Below are 16,278 nucleotides of genomic sequence, written 5' to 3' on the forward strand. Positions count from 1 at the left end.
CCAGTTACACCACCCACTAAACTGCGGGGCTACAGAAAGAGGGGGCCAGAAAAGCCCCACTGTGAAGAAAACCCGCCTCCAATTCTAAGGCACTCCTTCCCCCCACAGTCAGTCAGTCCTACCCATCAGGGCAGGAGCCTAGTGTATGTCTGAGTCCCTTGTTCCCTCTGGTCTTCAGGTCAACCTTATTTTCTCCGCTGTTCCTCCTGCCTCATGTTGCGTGTTCCCAACCAGCAGCCACCATTCTCTAGTGGGATGCGCTCGCGCTCACCAGTGGCATTGGGTACATCTCTCAAATTCCAGGAGGGGCTTCACTTTCTGAACGATCTCTTCTCTGATCTGATGACAACCCCGCCCCCCCCCCCGCCCCCCCCCCCAACAGGAAAGGGAAAAGAACTGGTCAGTGTCTCAAGTCTTCACTGCTCCTGCCTGCCTTTTTTTCTCTTAACTTTTCTACCCCTTTCTCTTTTGCCATCTGCTGTCCTAGACTTTGTTTTCCAGATTAGGTGAGTTTTCAAAGGACTGGAGATCCAGGTATGACACAGAAAAGAGATGTCTCTCACCCGAAGCCACCCTCATTTTCTGAAGGCAGGGCCAGTTATGCATAGCTCTGTACAGCACTCCTTCCATCTCATGGGCCTCATGTCTCCAGAAATGCCAGCTGAGACCAAAAGCCTCAGCTATAGTACCTCAATACATTTGTTTCAGCCAGATTTACTTTGCAAACATGGAGTCAGTGAACTGTGGTAGGCATTCTAGGCCATGTTGATGCCTAGGGAAGGATGTAGACTCTGGGTTAAAGGTCTTAGGTGGACAGGAAGGAACTGAACAGGAGGTGAGCTTTCAGTCAGAGGAGGAAAGGAACACTTTGCTTAGGGCTCCTCATCCTAGACTGTTTCTCTGTAGCCCAGAAGGCACCCAAGGGACTTGACCATAAGACTACTCTCTTCTTTTACCCAGAGGCAAGGGAGGCCATAGTTTTCTGAGCCCAGCTGACCTCCATCAGGACTAGGAGACTGAGAAGGGAAAAGTCTCAAGGAAAGGCTCCTTGTCACACAGGACCAACATGTAAAGAGGGAAAAAGACACTAACAAGACTGTCCCACACAAATCAATTTTTAATAGCTTTGATTTGCCACCAGCTCCAGATCCAGCTGTTCCGGGGTTTATCACCACAGAAAACACGAAAAACCTCAGGCCAAGTTATTCAAAGATGACCAGTGATCAGAGCCTCCCCAGCGCACGGTGGCTAAGATTCTACCTCTAAGCGCGTCAGTCTGTTCGCCAGTTCTCTAGAACTAGCTCACTTCTGCTCAGTCAGAACTCCGGCTTCCAGGGAGGGCGAAGAGTCCCGTGGAGAGAGATGCTGAGTGGACAGGAGGTTAGGAAGCCCCACAACTACTCTCAGCCCCTCACTGTGCTGCTTGCCCCTGCTATCCTGGGGCTTTACAAAGCTTTAGACTGGGGGTGTCTTGGAGCAGCAGCTATTTCAGGGGCAGCTGGGGGAAGGGAAAGCCTTACAGTGGTCCTATGGAGAATATCCAAAAACAGAATCCACAGGCCAACTTCACGAAAGGTTGGGTGTGCCCAAGGCCAGGTAGAGATGTCTAGACAAGATGGAGGCCTTAGGCACGGTGCTCACCTATCCGGTCTCCATGAAGAGCACCCTGCCCCAGCACGCTCTCACCCCGCCGAGCACCAGACCACAGCAGGAACAGATTCCTCCCCAGAGGAAATTCTTAGGCAGGCTGAATGTAAACAACAGCAGGCTGAGGGGGTGGAACACGTGGAGGGGAGCTCTTCTAGGCTCCCATTGGAGGGGGTGGGAGGGGAGGGGGAAGCTGCTGGAAAGGGAACCAGCAAAGTAGGCACCTTGAGGGCTCCAGAAAACCTGTCAATGTTTATTTCACACACACTCTTTTAAGACAGTTTAAACAGACTAAGAATGAAAGGCTAAAGTTGTGGGCCTATTGTGCTGGTGAGTCAACGGTTGGAAGGCAAGGGAAAGCGAACAGGTGCTCCTAGTGCCAAAACTAACATCCAGAAAAAGGTCGGACAGCAGAGCACCAGGCACATCCAATCTCCAGTTTCTCAGGTGTCAACTTTGAACTTAGAAAACAGAAAAAAGGTGCCAATCCCTGACCTGCTAGGTGCTAAGGACTGGGCAGACTGCAGTGGGGGCAAGGGGTCTTGCTCAGCTCCAGGTCCAGAAGGAAACAGGATGTGGCATCAGCCAAGAACAGCCATTGGCCTTCAGAGTGCTGGCACCAGCTGAGGCCTGCCTGACCAGCACGTGAACAATCAGAAACCAGAACTTGGAATCTCAACTGGAGTCACGAGGCAGAATCCAGGGACTGTAGCCTGGAAGCCCCACACCTGCTGTTGCCTCTTCTGTTGCCACCAACGTTTCTCCCCAAACAAGAGCATCCTGGGCTTGCCCCTGCTGTCCAAGCTCACTGAAGCATGGCCTTCACCAAGAGCCCCGGTGTCTGCTTCTCTCCAACCTTGAAGGCAGTCCCCACTCCTTGTGCTCGCCCTCCAGCCCAGGAGCCTCATGGGTAAGGCAGTCAATGGCTCTCAGGCAAGTTCAGCCTCAGGAGATGGTGGAGAACTCCTTCAGGAGGGCTTCCTGGCTGAGGGTGTGGAAGGCCAGGTTCCTCCGGACGTTGGTACTAATGGACCGAACCTGGGAAAGGGTTGTGGGAAGTGAGAGGGCAGAGGCAGAGAAAAAACAGTCCGTTACAAACAGCAAAGGGCAGTTCCTGAAGTGTTCACTGTGTTGGCAGGAGAAAGACCTGTGAAAGAAGGGCAGGGAGATCCAAACTTTGAGCTCTAGAAGGCTTTATAAATTCAGCAGCTCTGCAAGGAAGCTTGTCCATGGAAGTATGGTTTGTTGTTGTTGTTGTTATTGGTTTTTTGCTTTTTTAGACAAGGTTTCTCTGTCCTGGACTCGATTTGTAGACCAGGCTGGCCTTGAACTCACAGCGATCTGCCTGTCTCTGCCTCCCAAGTGCTGGGATTAAAAGTGTGCACCACCACTACCTGGCCATATGTCCCCAAGTTCAGGAAGCTTTTCTTTAATTTCTGCTTTGTTCTAAGAAAGTAAGTGGAGTCAGCAGGCAGGAAGCAAAGGAAGGAACAGCAGGGCTGACACGAGGCAAATCCAGTTTGTTAGCTCCTAAGTGGACTAGACCTTTGCTCCCTGTGCCAGAGGTATAGCCAGAAAGAGTGAGGAGAGCAGAGCAGTGCCAAGGAGCCCGCTGCAGAGGTTTATGTCTATAATCCCTGAGGCAGGAGGACCACTGCAGGTCCAGGCCAGCCTAGGCTTCATAGTGAGATAGAAAGATAGAGAAAGAGAGACTGATTCTAATTCTCCTTTACAATCCCTCTCCATAACCTAAAGACATTTTCTATTGTTTCTCCCAGTAAACCCCCACACTGATGTAAAAATCACCATTTATCTCATTAAAAACACTCTGCCTACTTTCTAGTTACACGATGGTTTTCTTGTTCACGATAACTCTGCACAGAAAAAGTCCTGAGGCGTTTCATGTCAGGGTTGGAGCTGGACTGTGATGATCTGAAATCTAGCACCTCTGCCACAGACTTACTACATAATGTAGCAAGGGTTTAGAACCTCTGTGTCCTGTTCCATTCACTAGCAGGGTTTGTGTCAACCAAGAAGTCAGCATAGCTACAGGGAGGCAGAGCTTTCCTGGAGTGGCTGAGTACAGAACAGGAAAGGGACAAGGGGAGAGGCCAGGATGGAGCCATGCCTGAGTGAGCCTGGATGGTTGAAAATGGGAGGGGGTAGAGACAGTGAAGACTGGGGAGCTACAGTAGGGGGCTTTTGGCACAGCAGGGGGACTCTGAGGCCAGGGACCAGATAGGGAGTAAGGAAGAAGTGGCTGTGAAAGGGGAAGGATCAGTTACTCTCATTATTGTTCTGAGGACAGGGAAGGGTAATGCGTCATTGCAGCCATTGGCCATACGTGCCAGACCGCAGCCCAGCTGCAGCTGTGCAAGGCTGGCCCTGTGGCTGCAGATGGGCAGGCAGTGCTGGCCCTGTGGCTGCAGATGGGCAGGCAGGCTGGTCTGGGACTATCTGCCTCTCACCGCCTCATTCCAAAATGCTTGGTAGCAAAGCTGAATACCAAACCCTTCTAGTTCTATTAATCTTTAGCAAACTGCAAACACATCTACATTACAGCAGATCCCAGTGTCTAAAAATGGGTCCCCCAAGAGACGCAGGCAGAGTTGGGGATGGGGCACTCACCAGCTCTTTGAAGAAGGCAGCCTCCTTGTGTTGCTCGGAGTAGCGCTCATACTGGTCCAGACCATCTTGCAGCTTCAGTGTAAGTGTGTCATAGTTGGCTCGTACCACCTCTAGTACCTGAGGGGAGGGAGGGCCAAGCAGGTGTCAGTCCCTAGCAAGAATGTTTGTGTGAAGCGAGGAGACAGGACGGCAGGGAGCAACTCTTTCTGGTTTATGAGGGAGAGAGAGAGAGAGAGAGAGAGAGAGAGAGAGAGAGAGAGAGAGAGAGAGAGGAGAGAGAGAGGAGAGAGAGAGAGAGAGTGTGTGTGTGTGTGTGTGTTTTGACAGAGTTTCTCTGACAGCCTTCGCTGTCCTTGAACTTATACTGTAGACCAGGCTGGCCTCAAACTCAGAGACCCACCTGCCTCTGGTTGTGCTGGGATTAAAAGTATGCGTTACCACTGACACCCAGCTGAGATTATTCTCCTCACCTCTTCCTTTTTGAGCTGGGGTCTCATGTAGCTGAAGCTGACCCTGAATTCTTTATCCTTTGGCTCCTGCCTCCCAAGTGCTGAGACTACAGACATGTACTATCACGCCCAGCTTCTGGGACCACTTTTAAATCTCTTCTATTCCCTGCCTGTCCTGACCAGCCCAGCTGGACACCAAGGCTGTGTACTCTGGTCACCAGTGTCCCTGATACACCAGTGTGCTTTTAGTCTCTGTGTGAGGAGGTATCCTCTGGTTACGTTGCCTCTGGCCAGGCTGTCCTAGGTGCTGAGTAAAGCTTTCTGTCAATGTCTTGCTGCTTTTTTCCTTCTGGAAACCACATTTCTTCAGTCCTGGGATGTTCCTTAGCACCATCTGCCACTTGTTTTCATCTCTCAACAGCAACCCCTCATCCTTATCTATCTCTTGGAGCACATTTTTGGTATCCAAGCATTGAGGTACATGGACACTCAAGAATAAGCCACAACTACTATTCTGATGGGGCATAGAGGGGTGTGTCTCTTCTTGCTATATAGTCTAGCCTGGCCTGGGACTCACTGTATTTGTTCTAAAACTTTTCATCTTCCTGTGTCACCTCCTGAGATCTGGCTTCTGAGTGTCTCCCACCACACTTGACCTGACTATGGGTGAGGATTCACAATTCAATTGTCCTTGGGAATACTGGATATCTGAGGTTAATAATAAAGGGGCTGCCAGGCAAATTTTCTAAGACCCTGAATCAAACAAAGGCAAGAGTATGGGCAGGTGGGAGGTAAAGACACTGCCAAGTTAGCAGAAGTGGACAGGGCAGGGAAGAAGGACCAGGGAAGGAAATGACTGCTCACTCTGCAGCCTGCCTGGAGGTGTCCTATGGGCAGGAAGACCATGACATCAAGGAAAACCTTGCTCATGGGACTGGGAGGGTAAATGTGAGGGACTTGGCTCTGACGAGCAGGAGGGCAAAGGGAGTCAGCCAGGCCCAGAACATAGCAGTGGGACAGATTTACCTAGAAGCAAACGGTCCTGCTTCCAGGAGAGAGGTAGGGAGGAGCTGGAGAACAGTGAGAGGGTTGTCCTAGTGGGAGGAGCTCTGAGTTTGGGTTTCAAGGGAAGAGGCAACGAGGACAAAGTTTCTTCCCTCTACACATCCAGCACAGCAGACGGGGTCCCACAGTGTAGGATGTTTGCTTGGCTTCTGGGTCCATAAGCAAGGGGACTGGTACCCAGCAATGGCAGGCATACAGTAAACCAGTTCTTTCATGCTGTGGGCAGCAATCATAGCTAGACTGGCTGCAGCCAAGGTTTTGGCTCAAGGCCAAAAAGAGAGCAAAATTCCTCTAAGATGGTGCTAGGCCCTAGAAACCAGGCAAAATAGAGTAAAATCTGGGCAGCCTCAGAAGTGCTGAACACCTTGGCTTAGTCTTCCCTGAGGAGAGTCAGATACCAAATGACAAAAATCACACTAAAGGCAGTTGCTGAAGAACAGGTGCTGCACAGGAGAGATGGCTGTAGCCCCAGAGCCTCAGCCTCAGAGGCTTTTTGCATCACCTGGATAGTCTCTTCTTGCCAGGTCAGAGTGGAAGATAAGCTATACTTAGAGCAGGGAGGGTGGCCTGTCACTTCATGTAGGCTCTGCTGTCTCCTGCCATCACCACTGCTGTTTTACTTCTTCCTCCACCTCCTCCTCCTCTTCTTTTTATTTTATTTTATTTATTTAAAAAATTTTTTTTGAGGCAGGGTTTCTCCTAGGCTCACTTTGTAGACCAGGCTGGTCTCAAACTCACAGAGATCCACCAGCCTCTGCCTCCCGAGTGCTAAGGTTACAGGCATGTGCCACCACACCGGCTTGCTCTTTTACTTCTAATAGAAGATATTCTTGGCTCAGATCTGGGTAGAGTGCACTTGGCAACCCTCCTTTGCTGTAGGAGTATCTTTGGTTTGTTTTTGTTTAAATGTAGGCCAGGCTGGCCTTGATCTCAGAGATCCGTCTGCCTCTGCCTCCCAAGTGCTGGGATGAAAGGCATGTACCACCACCATCCAGGCATTACTGGCTTTCTTATTTGAGCCTGACCACTGGCCTGGGTCATGGCAAAGGTAGCATTTGGGCAGTCAGCAATCTCACAGACCTCCCTGTACCTAAAGGCGTTAAGCTTTACCATACATGTACCCTCTGTGTCTAGCTTCTTGGCAGCTCCAGTGGCCCTTCATAGGCCGAGATCCTTCCTCTAGCTTTGTGGCTCAGGCCTTGGACTTGCAATTTCCTGACTTAGATACCTGAGTAGCTGGGATTATAGGCCTGTGTCAACAGGCTAAGCTCAGATGCCCTCTCAAACTATTCCAGCCAAGTGTAAAGGCACATGCTTTTAATCCTACCACTAAGGAGGCAGAGGCAGACAGAGCTTTGTGAATTTAAGGCTAGATTGTCTAGATTGTGAGTTCCAGGCCAGCTGGGGCTACAGAGTAAGACTTTATCTCAAAACAACAACAACAACAACAACAACACATAAATAGCCTGTTCTCTAAACACAGGCCTACCTTCTTGTATTAGCTTCTGGGTTTGTAGGCTTCCTAGACCCATGCCTACAATTTAGCCTATAGTAGCTTCAATGCAAAAAAAAAAAAAAAAACTACCTACGGACACATGTTTTCTAAGGACCCTTCACAAACCACTATGATCCCATGTGCCTAGGAAACTGGATCCTGGAACGGCCCTGATAGAGCACCTTAAGTTATTAAGAATAACTGTAGCCCTGCTGCTACAGGGATTCAGATAACCCTGCCATCTTGGGTGTGTGTGTGAATGTACAGCACGGATGGGTGTGGGAGAGAATGCACGCCAGTGGGCTTCGTTGGCAGTTAGTGCCACAGCCTCCTGTCTCTGGCCTCACAGCACGGGGGCCACAGTGTGAGCACAGCCATGCCTGGCTTCCTAAGTGGGGATATACAATTCTAACCCCGCCCCTCACAATGCAGAACAAGCATTTTTACCCTTAGTCCTGTCACCAGCCCCAACAGCTGACATCTTTGAGCCTCAACCCTTCTGCCTATGAAATGTAACTTGACTTTTCTTTCCTAAAATGACCTAGCAATAGGGTTCTATAAAGTCACTACAGCTGACAGGAACACTGCCATTCAATGGCTACACAGCTACTGTGACAGTTCCTGGGTCTCAAGAGCAACTGCCTTCACAGGCCAGGAAATACTTTTTTTTTTCCCCCAAGACAGGGTTTCTCTGTGTAGCCTTGGCTGTCCTGGTCTCATTTTGTAGACCAGGCTGCCCTCAAACTCACAACGACCCGCCTGCCTCTGCCTCCAGAGTGCTGGGATTAAAGGCGTGTGCCACCACTGGCTGGAATCTTAGTGATTATCACAAAGGAATGTTTAAATTCTCGGAAGATGAGATAGACAAATGGCTTCAGTTTCTAAGACCTTATGTCTGCTTTGCTTTAGAACACTGTCTCAAAAAAACCAAGAGAAAGCCGAGCCTGGTCTACAAAGCAAGTTCAGAACAGCCAGGGCTCTGTTATCCAGAGAAATCCTATTTTGAGAAACAAAAACAAACCAAGAGAAAGCAACTGGGCACTTGTTCCTCAGGTGTCTGGGACAATGGCATAGGAAACAGCAAAGTCATTAAGAACATTGATTTTAAGGTCACAGGTGTGAATTTTGATTCCACTTTAAGCACTGATTAACTATGTAAATCAATTATGAGTTTCTGGTCTCTTAGCCTCAGTGTTCATACCTATAAAGGAGTGTACATCAAGTGTACACGTCGTCAAGCTGGTGTGGAATGACACGAGACAGTGACTTTCCAGGATCTGGCACACAGTGAATGGCCAATAAATAGCCATTTATAATTTTATAAGGGAAGGTTTAGGGGACAAAGGTTTAGGTGTTCTTGCTATCCCCAGACAACACTAACCATAAGGCAGGAGAAAGGCCCTGCTCATCCTCATTCAGCTGATGGGTTCTGCTACTAAGGACACCAGACTCTCCTATGCAACATAAGCCCCAGGACCACAGTGCACAGTCAGAGAGTGCCTAGATCCCAGTCCTGAGGCATTACATCTTGGTAGTGTAAAGGGATATAGGTTATAAGAAAGAAACATTGAGCAGATAGACCCATAAAAGCCTGGTTTTGCAGGGTGGAGAGGTGGTGCAGCGGTTAAAAGCACTGGCTGCTCTTCCAGAGGTCTTGAGTTCAATTTCCAGCAACCCTATAGTGGCTCATAACCATCTATAATGGGATCTAATGCCCTCTTCTGACATACAGGTGTACATGCAAATAGAACACTCAAATAAGTAAAAATCTTTTTTAAAAAAGCCTGGATTTGCATAGGTTGTAGGGTTTTCTTTTGTTTTATTGTTTTCACTCTTTAAACAAAGCCTTTGAAGCCTTTAAAACAAAAAATGAAACTACTCTCGTGCCTGAATCACCAAGTTAGGTGGAAGTTACTTCAATGACTGACTTTTATTTTTTTTGAGACAGGGTCTCTCTGTGTAGCCTTGGCTGTCCTGGGCTTGCTTTGTAGACCAGGCTGGCCTCGAACTCACAGCGACCCACCTGCCTCAGCCTCCCGAGTGCTGGGATTAAAGGCCTGCGCCACTACCACCTGGCCAATGACTGACCTTCGAGTTGGTTCTGGTAAGAGAAACCAAATGCCAATTTCCCCCCCAGAATTCACATTACAGTTCCAAATTCAGGACATTAGATTAAGGCTATCTGAGCACTGAAAAGACAATCCTTGTATGAGCGAGACCCTGCTGCTGGGTCTCCCTGCTCATGGCACTGAAGAAGAAGTTTCAGTCAACAGCAGTGTTTGGAAAAGTAATGCTGCACATAAGCGCAGGACTTGAAGGGCCAGAGAACTGGCTCAGTGGTAAAGGACCTGCCTCCAAGCCTGATAACCCAAGTTCCACCCTCAGAACCTACCAAGGAGAGAAGTAACCCCGAAACCTGTCCCCTGACCTCCACAAGTGTGCTGTGGTACTGTGCATGCTAGTTTCCTTGGGTCTTTTGCTTTGCTTTTGAGACAGCCCTGGCCTAGAACCAAGCTAGTCTCAAATTCACAGAACTGGCCTTGTAGCTGGAATTAAAGGAGTACATTAGCACACCTGGTCTAGTTTTCTTATTAAGTCGGGTAATGGAACTTTTACCAAACAGTGCTAATTCTGGTGACTGAACAGGGTGATGAGAGTTGGGAAACACCATAACTCTATCTATCTCTACTATTGCTTTCTTTCACTATGGTGATGGTGGTTGTTTTTTATTATTATTATTATTATTATTATTATTATTATTATTATTATTATTATTATTATTATCATCATCATCATCATCATCATCATCATCATTATTATTATTATTATTATTATTATTATTAATTTATTTATATTTTTTTCAAAACAAGGTCTCTCTATGTTGCCTTACCTGTCCTGGACTCGTTTTGCAGACCAGGCTGGCCTGGAACTCACAGGGATCCGCCTGCCTCTGCCTCCTCAGTGCTGGGATTAAAGGCGTGCACCACTACACCCAGCTACTATTATTTTTTTAATGATTCCTTTTCTTTCTTTCTTTTTCTTTTTTCTTTTTTGTTTGTTTCTAGACAGAGTTTCTTTGTGTAGTCTTGGGTGTACTGAAATTCCCTCTGTAGACCAGGCCAGCTTCAAACTCACAGAAATTTGCCTGCCTCCTTTTTATTTTTATGTGCACTTGTGTTTGGCCTGTATGTATGTCTGTGTAAAGGTATCAGATCCCCTGGAACTGGAGTTACAGACAGCTGTGGGCTGCCATGTGGGTGCTGGGAATTGAGCCAGGGTCCTCTGGAAGAGCAGAACTCTTAACCTCAGAGCCATTTCCCTAGCTTTACCTATGATTATTTTTGAGAGCCTGAAGTTCCCTTCCACCCTTTCACAAACAAGCCCCTGCTATCCTCCTCAGTTCCTGCCACCTATATTTTACAGGTTTCCTAAGGAGATTTTCTGGCAGGCCTTCTCCTGGGACAATAAACATGGGACTATTACCATTAATTTCCTTACACAAAATTGCCATTAGTGGATGCTTCTCTCTCTGAAGAGAGCCAGTGTTATTGTGTGGATTTCTTACACTGCCTAACAGAGTCCAAAGAACAGTAAACACTCAACATGCTTGCAGAATTAATTTAGTAACACAGGCTCAACTAAAAAGGTAAGGAATCTCTCATTAGGGTCACATGGTAAGATCAGAATTAGCCCCGACACTCTAACACTCAGCACTGGTCAGCACGCTGATAGGCTTCTAACCCCCTCAGAGCCAAGTCCAGCCTTCATGAAGCCAGCTAACAGAACTAGGGAATCAAATACACAGCGAGCTGAGCAGGGTCAGGTGTGAAACAACAGATGGGCTATGAGGTTGAGATGTCGCTGCACAAGTGCTCGAGAGAGGTTTCAAGTAGCCTCCCACTCCCTGTATGACTGAGGCTGTCTTTGAACCCCTGATGTCTTTGCCTTCCAAGTGCTGAGATTGTAGGCCTGTATCCTTATGCCTGGCTTCACAGGTAGGAGGAATGAAGGGGCTTAAGGTTTCTTCTCTTTAAAACAAATAAAAATGTACATTCAGAGTGAGTGTGTGTGTGCCCACTTGCCATGACATGTAGAGGTCAGAGGGTAATTTGTTTGAGTCTGTTCTCTTCCACCATGTGACTATTAGCGACTAGACTCAGGTCATCAGCCTTAGTGGCAAGTGTCTTTACCTCTGACCATTGAGTGTCATGGTCTCTTGATCACCGTCTCTTCCACTTTATGCTACAGTAAGAGTTAATTTGAAGTGCAAATTCTAGCATAACAGGACCCCTAAGACAGCAGCTTCAGGAAAGGCCATTTGCTTGGACCTCACTGAGAGCTGAAGCTCCCAATCTGAAAGGCAGACTTGCAAATACAGAGAGTAAGGAAAAGAGCGGAAGAAGGAGACTGTCCCTTCGTTCTGCATATGCACAAACTATATGTCAGATTTCTCAGGAATCAGACTCAGCCCATTCTGAAATGTCCTAGTGAGGTGTGCTTTAGTTAGCGACAATTTTCACAGCATAAATTCAACTCAATTGTGCAGTGTACTCATTAGATAACTATGCCAGCAAGCTAAGCAGACACACATGGTGAGCTCTTAGCAGCCACGTTCAAATACTTGTTCAGCTATTTTTAGCATTTGTTTACATAGAACAACTAAAAGATTTGCACCTCAAAGGACAAGAACAAACAAGGAGATCCATGAGTTCCAGGTCTAACTAGTACCCAGAGGAGACTAAGTCCTTCAGACAGTGTGTGCTCTTCACTCCCTCTAGCACTCTCTCTCCTCTCATTAAAAAAAAGTCTGTGCATGTATGTGGTGGTATTTATGAGGCCAGAAGACTGTGTGGATCCCTTAGAGCTGGATACAGGCAGCTATGCATCACCCCATGTGGGTGCTGGAAACCAAATGCCAGTCCTCCTCACGAGCAGAAAACAGCTCTACCAGAGACATCGCTCCAGCCTCATCTTAAACAAAAAAACAAAAAAAAAAAAAATTTTTTTTTCAAGACAGGGTTTCTCTGTGTAGCCTTGACTGTCCTAGACTTGCTTTGTAGACCAGGCTGGCCTTGAACTCACAGCAATCCACCTGCTTCTGCCTCCCAAGTGCTGGGATTAAAGGCATGTACCAGCACTGCCCGGCTAAAAAAAAAAAAAAAATTTTTTTTTTTTTGAGACAAGATTTGTCTGTGTATCCCTGGCTGGCCTGGAACTTGCTCTGTAGACCAGGCTGTCCTTGAACTCACAGAGATCCGCCTGCCTCTGTCTCCTGCATGCTGGGATTAAAGGCATGTGCCACCATGCTCAGCTCCTCTTTAAATTTTTTTCTTTTAAAAATTATTCTATTATTTTGTGTGTATGAGTGTTTGGCCTGAGTGTATCTACCATGTATGTGACTTTGAAGAGCAGAAGAGGGCACTGAATCTCCTAGGACTACAGTTATTGACAGTTGTGAGCCAACATGTGGGTGCTGAGAATTGAACCTAGTGCTCTGTAAGAACAGCCTGGCTTGGGCTAGACAGATGGCTGAGCAGTTAAGGGCACTGGCTGCTCTTCCAGAGATCCAGGGTTCAATTCCCAGCAACCACATGGTGGCTCACAGGCACCCTCTTCTGGTCTGTGGGTGTATATGCAGGCAGAGCACTTAAAAAAAAAAGAACAGCCTGGCTTTTAACCACTGAGCCATCTCTCCAGCCCCTGATTCATTATTACGTGTGTGTGTGCACGCGCGCGCACGCACAAGTGTGTCTGGGCATGGGCACGCCATGGCCTGGCCTAAGTGTGAAGGTTAGTGACAACCAGCAAGAGCTGACTCTGCCCTTTCATCACGTGGTTTCCGGAGATCAAACAGGTCGTTAGGCTTGGCTGTAAGCACCTTTACCCAGTGAGCCATCTTGTCAGTCCTCTGCTTTTGTTATGTCATGCTATGTCACTGTATTCCATGTCCTCATGAATGTGGCCTAGAACAGTCACAGGATCAAATAAATGGTTAAAAGGACAGAATGTAGAGATTTAAGAGCTTCATGTTTCAACTCTCTTCCTGACAGACAAACAGAGATACAGACAGACAGACAGACAGACACACACACACACACACACAAATGTAAAAAGAAAAATCCATACTGCATGTGTGTAAGTCAGGCAGACAAGGGGTATGGGATCTCAAAGTGAACAGTTCTGAGAATATACAGAATAGAGAGATATCTGAATTTCCCCAACCAAAATAGAGTACTATTTTCCTAGAGTCTAAAAAATCAGTACCAGGTACGAGGCAGCAATGGCATATGCTTTTAATGCCAGAACCTGGAAGGCAGATTAAGGGAGATCTCTTAGTTTGAGGAAGTCCAGGACAGCCAGGGCTATACAGAGAATCCCTGTTTCAAAAAACAAAGACAAAACAAAAAACAGTACCAGGCAGGTTATACTCTTTTTTTTGAGACACGGTTTCCCTGTGTAGCCCTGGCTGTCCTAGACTCACTTTGTAGACCAGGCTGCCCTCGAACTCACAGCAATCTGCCTGGTTCTGTCTCTCGAGTGCTGGGATTAAAGGTGTGTGCCACCACGGCCCGGCTGCAGGTTACACTCTTAATAGGAGCAGTCCCATATGACGGCTACCCCAAGCCTACATATCTGAAGATTAAGAGAAGATTTAAATGGATCATTGTGCTCCACAAATGAGTTATGTGCCTTCTTGACTAGCGTCCCGCACTGCTTAAGAAAGCCAAAAGGACTGCTAGATAGCTCAGAGGGCAAAGGTGCTTGCCACCAAACCTGAGGATGACCCGAGTTTCATCGCTGGGGTACACATGTTGAAGGAAGAAAATCGACTTCCTCAAGTTGTTCTCTGACCTTCATACCAGTCTGCAGCACAGGACACACCCCTCGCCCCAAACAGGCACACGTAAAAAGAAAACAGCAGGCACCAAGAGCCCAACTTCCATGAAGAAGGGATCAACTCACCATGAAGACATGACAGCCCAGCATGTATGTGCAGATAAAAGCTGAGCTTCAGAACCGAAAGAGACAGAAGGATGGAAACAAGGGGATTGCAGTTACAGCTGCAGGCTTCCCTGCTGCCCTCAGACACTGATGGGACAAGCAGACAAAAACCAGGGGCGACTGTAGGACTACCAAACCTACGTGAGCTGAAGGGCATTTACAGGAAGCTCTACTCAGTTACAGTGGAGGACATTTTCCTCAATGCACACAGAACACTCAACAAGACAGACCATCTGCTGCGTCATAGGCCAAAGCTCAGCAGCACATTAAAAGAACCGGAATCAAGCCGGGCCTGGTGGCGCGCGCCTTTAATCCCAGCACTCAGGGAGGCAGAGGCAGGCAGATGTGAGTTCGAGGCCAGCCTGGTCTACAGAGTGAGTCCAGGACAGCCAAGGCTAACACAGAGAAACCCTGTCTTGAAAAATTAAAAAAAAAACAACATCCAAAACAAAAAAACTGGAATCACGGCAAAACATTATTTGACCACCAGGGAATTAAATAAATTAATAACAAATATATTTGGAAAATCTTCAAATAACTGATATAAAATGACACATTTCTAAATGTCACAAAAGAAATGAGAAAATATTTTGAGCTGAATGAAAATGAAAACAGAATTTATGGGCTGTTGTCAACCACAAAGAAAATTTAGACCACTTAACCTCTGTATTAGAAAATAGTCAAGTAGCTGGGCAATGGTGGCGCACACATTTAATCCCAGCACTGAGGAGGCAGAGGCAGGCACATCTTTGTGAGTTTGAGGCTAGCCTGGTCTACAGAGTGAGTTCCAGGACAGTAAGGGATACACAGAGAAATCCTGTCATGAAATAAAATTAAAAAAAAAAAAAAAAAAAAAAAGGAAATAAACAAGATCTAAAAACTCAATCACTTGTTTCTAACTTAACAAAAGCAAATTAAATCAAAGCAAAGAGGAGGATGTAAGATAACCTTATAAATGGATGTAATAGAAAAAATCAATGAGATTAAAAGCTGATTTATTGAAGAGATTAATAAAATTGATAAGCTTCTGGCCAGACTGGTAAGGAACAAAATAGAAAAGGTAATACTTTACTCACATCCTAAATAAGAGGGATAGCGGGCTGGAGAGATGGCTTAGTGGTTAAGAGCACTGTCTGCTTTTCCAGAGGTCCTGAGTTCAATTCCTAGCAACCACATGGTGGCTCACAGCCATCTATAATGAGATCTGGTGCCCTCTTCTGGCCTGCAGGTGTACATGCAGATAGAGCGCTCATATACAATAAATAAATACCATGGCTGAGAAATTAAAAACTACTACAAGTGCCGGGTGTGGTGGCGCACGCCTTTAATCCCAGCACTCGGGAGGCAGAGGCAGGTGAATCGCTGTGAGTTTGAAGCCAGCCTGGTCTACAAAGCAAAGTCCAGGACTGCCAGGACTGTTACACAGAGAAACCCTGTCTCGGGAAACAAAACAAAACAAAACAAACTACTACAAGCACCCCTGGGCTGGGGGAGGATGGCTCAGCAGGTAAAGGTGCCACCATGCCTGACACTAGGTTCCACTTCTGGGAACCACATGGTGGAAAAAGAGAATTGACTCAGGCAAGTTCTCTCAAGTTTCAAACCTGGGACAAACAGTTGAGGTACCTATCAGTGCACTTGCCCTCCAGGTTCTCCAGCATCCCACAGTTCTTCCCTGTTACAGGATATGGCTGGCACACTCCACCCTCTACCCTAGTCCCTCCTCAAACTCCCCAGCCTAGGGCCTGGGCTGCCCTTCCCCCAGAGGCTCTTCCTTATATAATCCAGCCATTTTTGTTACCCACCCCTTTTGTACCTTTGGCCTCCTGGCTGCTGCACCTAGTTCCCCTCTCTGCTCTCTCCCTACCTCCTCACATGGCTCAGGGGCATGACCACTCTGGAACTCTCCCAGATGTGTCTGATTCTGGCTATGCTCTCTCTTTTACCTCCCATGAGTACCAAGACAAACACACACATGCACACAAAAAATAG

The 16,278-nt window shown here is 47.3% G+C and overlaps 1 protein-coding gene across 1 annotated transcript in view; it reads right to left on the reverse strand.

The window, feature by feature from the left end:
- Window positions 1-1,403: 1,403 nt before the first annotated feature.
- The window catches only part of Armh3 (armadillo like helical domain containing 3), a 183,258-nt gene continuing 168,383 nt past the window's right edge, over window positions 1,404-16,278 (reverse strand). The window contains exons 25-26 of the mRNA XM_051146676.1: window positions 4,276-4,392; window positions 1,404-2,685 (exon numbers count right to left, since the gene is read on the reverse strand). Of these exons, the coding sequence (XP_051002633.1) occupies window positions 2,593-2,685; window positions 4,276-4,392 (210 nt within the window). The 3' untranslated portion in view covers window positions 1,404-2,592. The remainder of the gene's footprint in view (window positions 2,686-4,275; window positions 4,393-16,278) is intronic.

This window comes from Acomys russatus, chromosome 5 (assembly GCF_903995435.1).
Source record: "Acomys russatus chromosome 5, mAcoRus1.1, whole genome shotgun sequence".
Taxonomy (NCBI): Eukaryota; Metazoa; Chordata; class Mammalia; order Rodentia; family Muridae; genus Acomys; species Acomys russatus.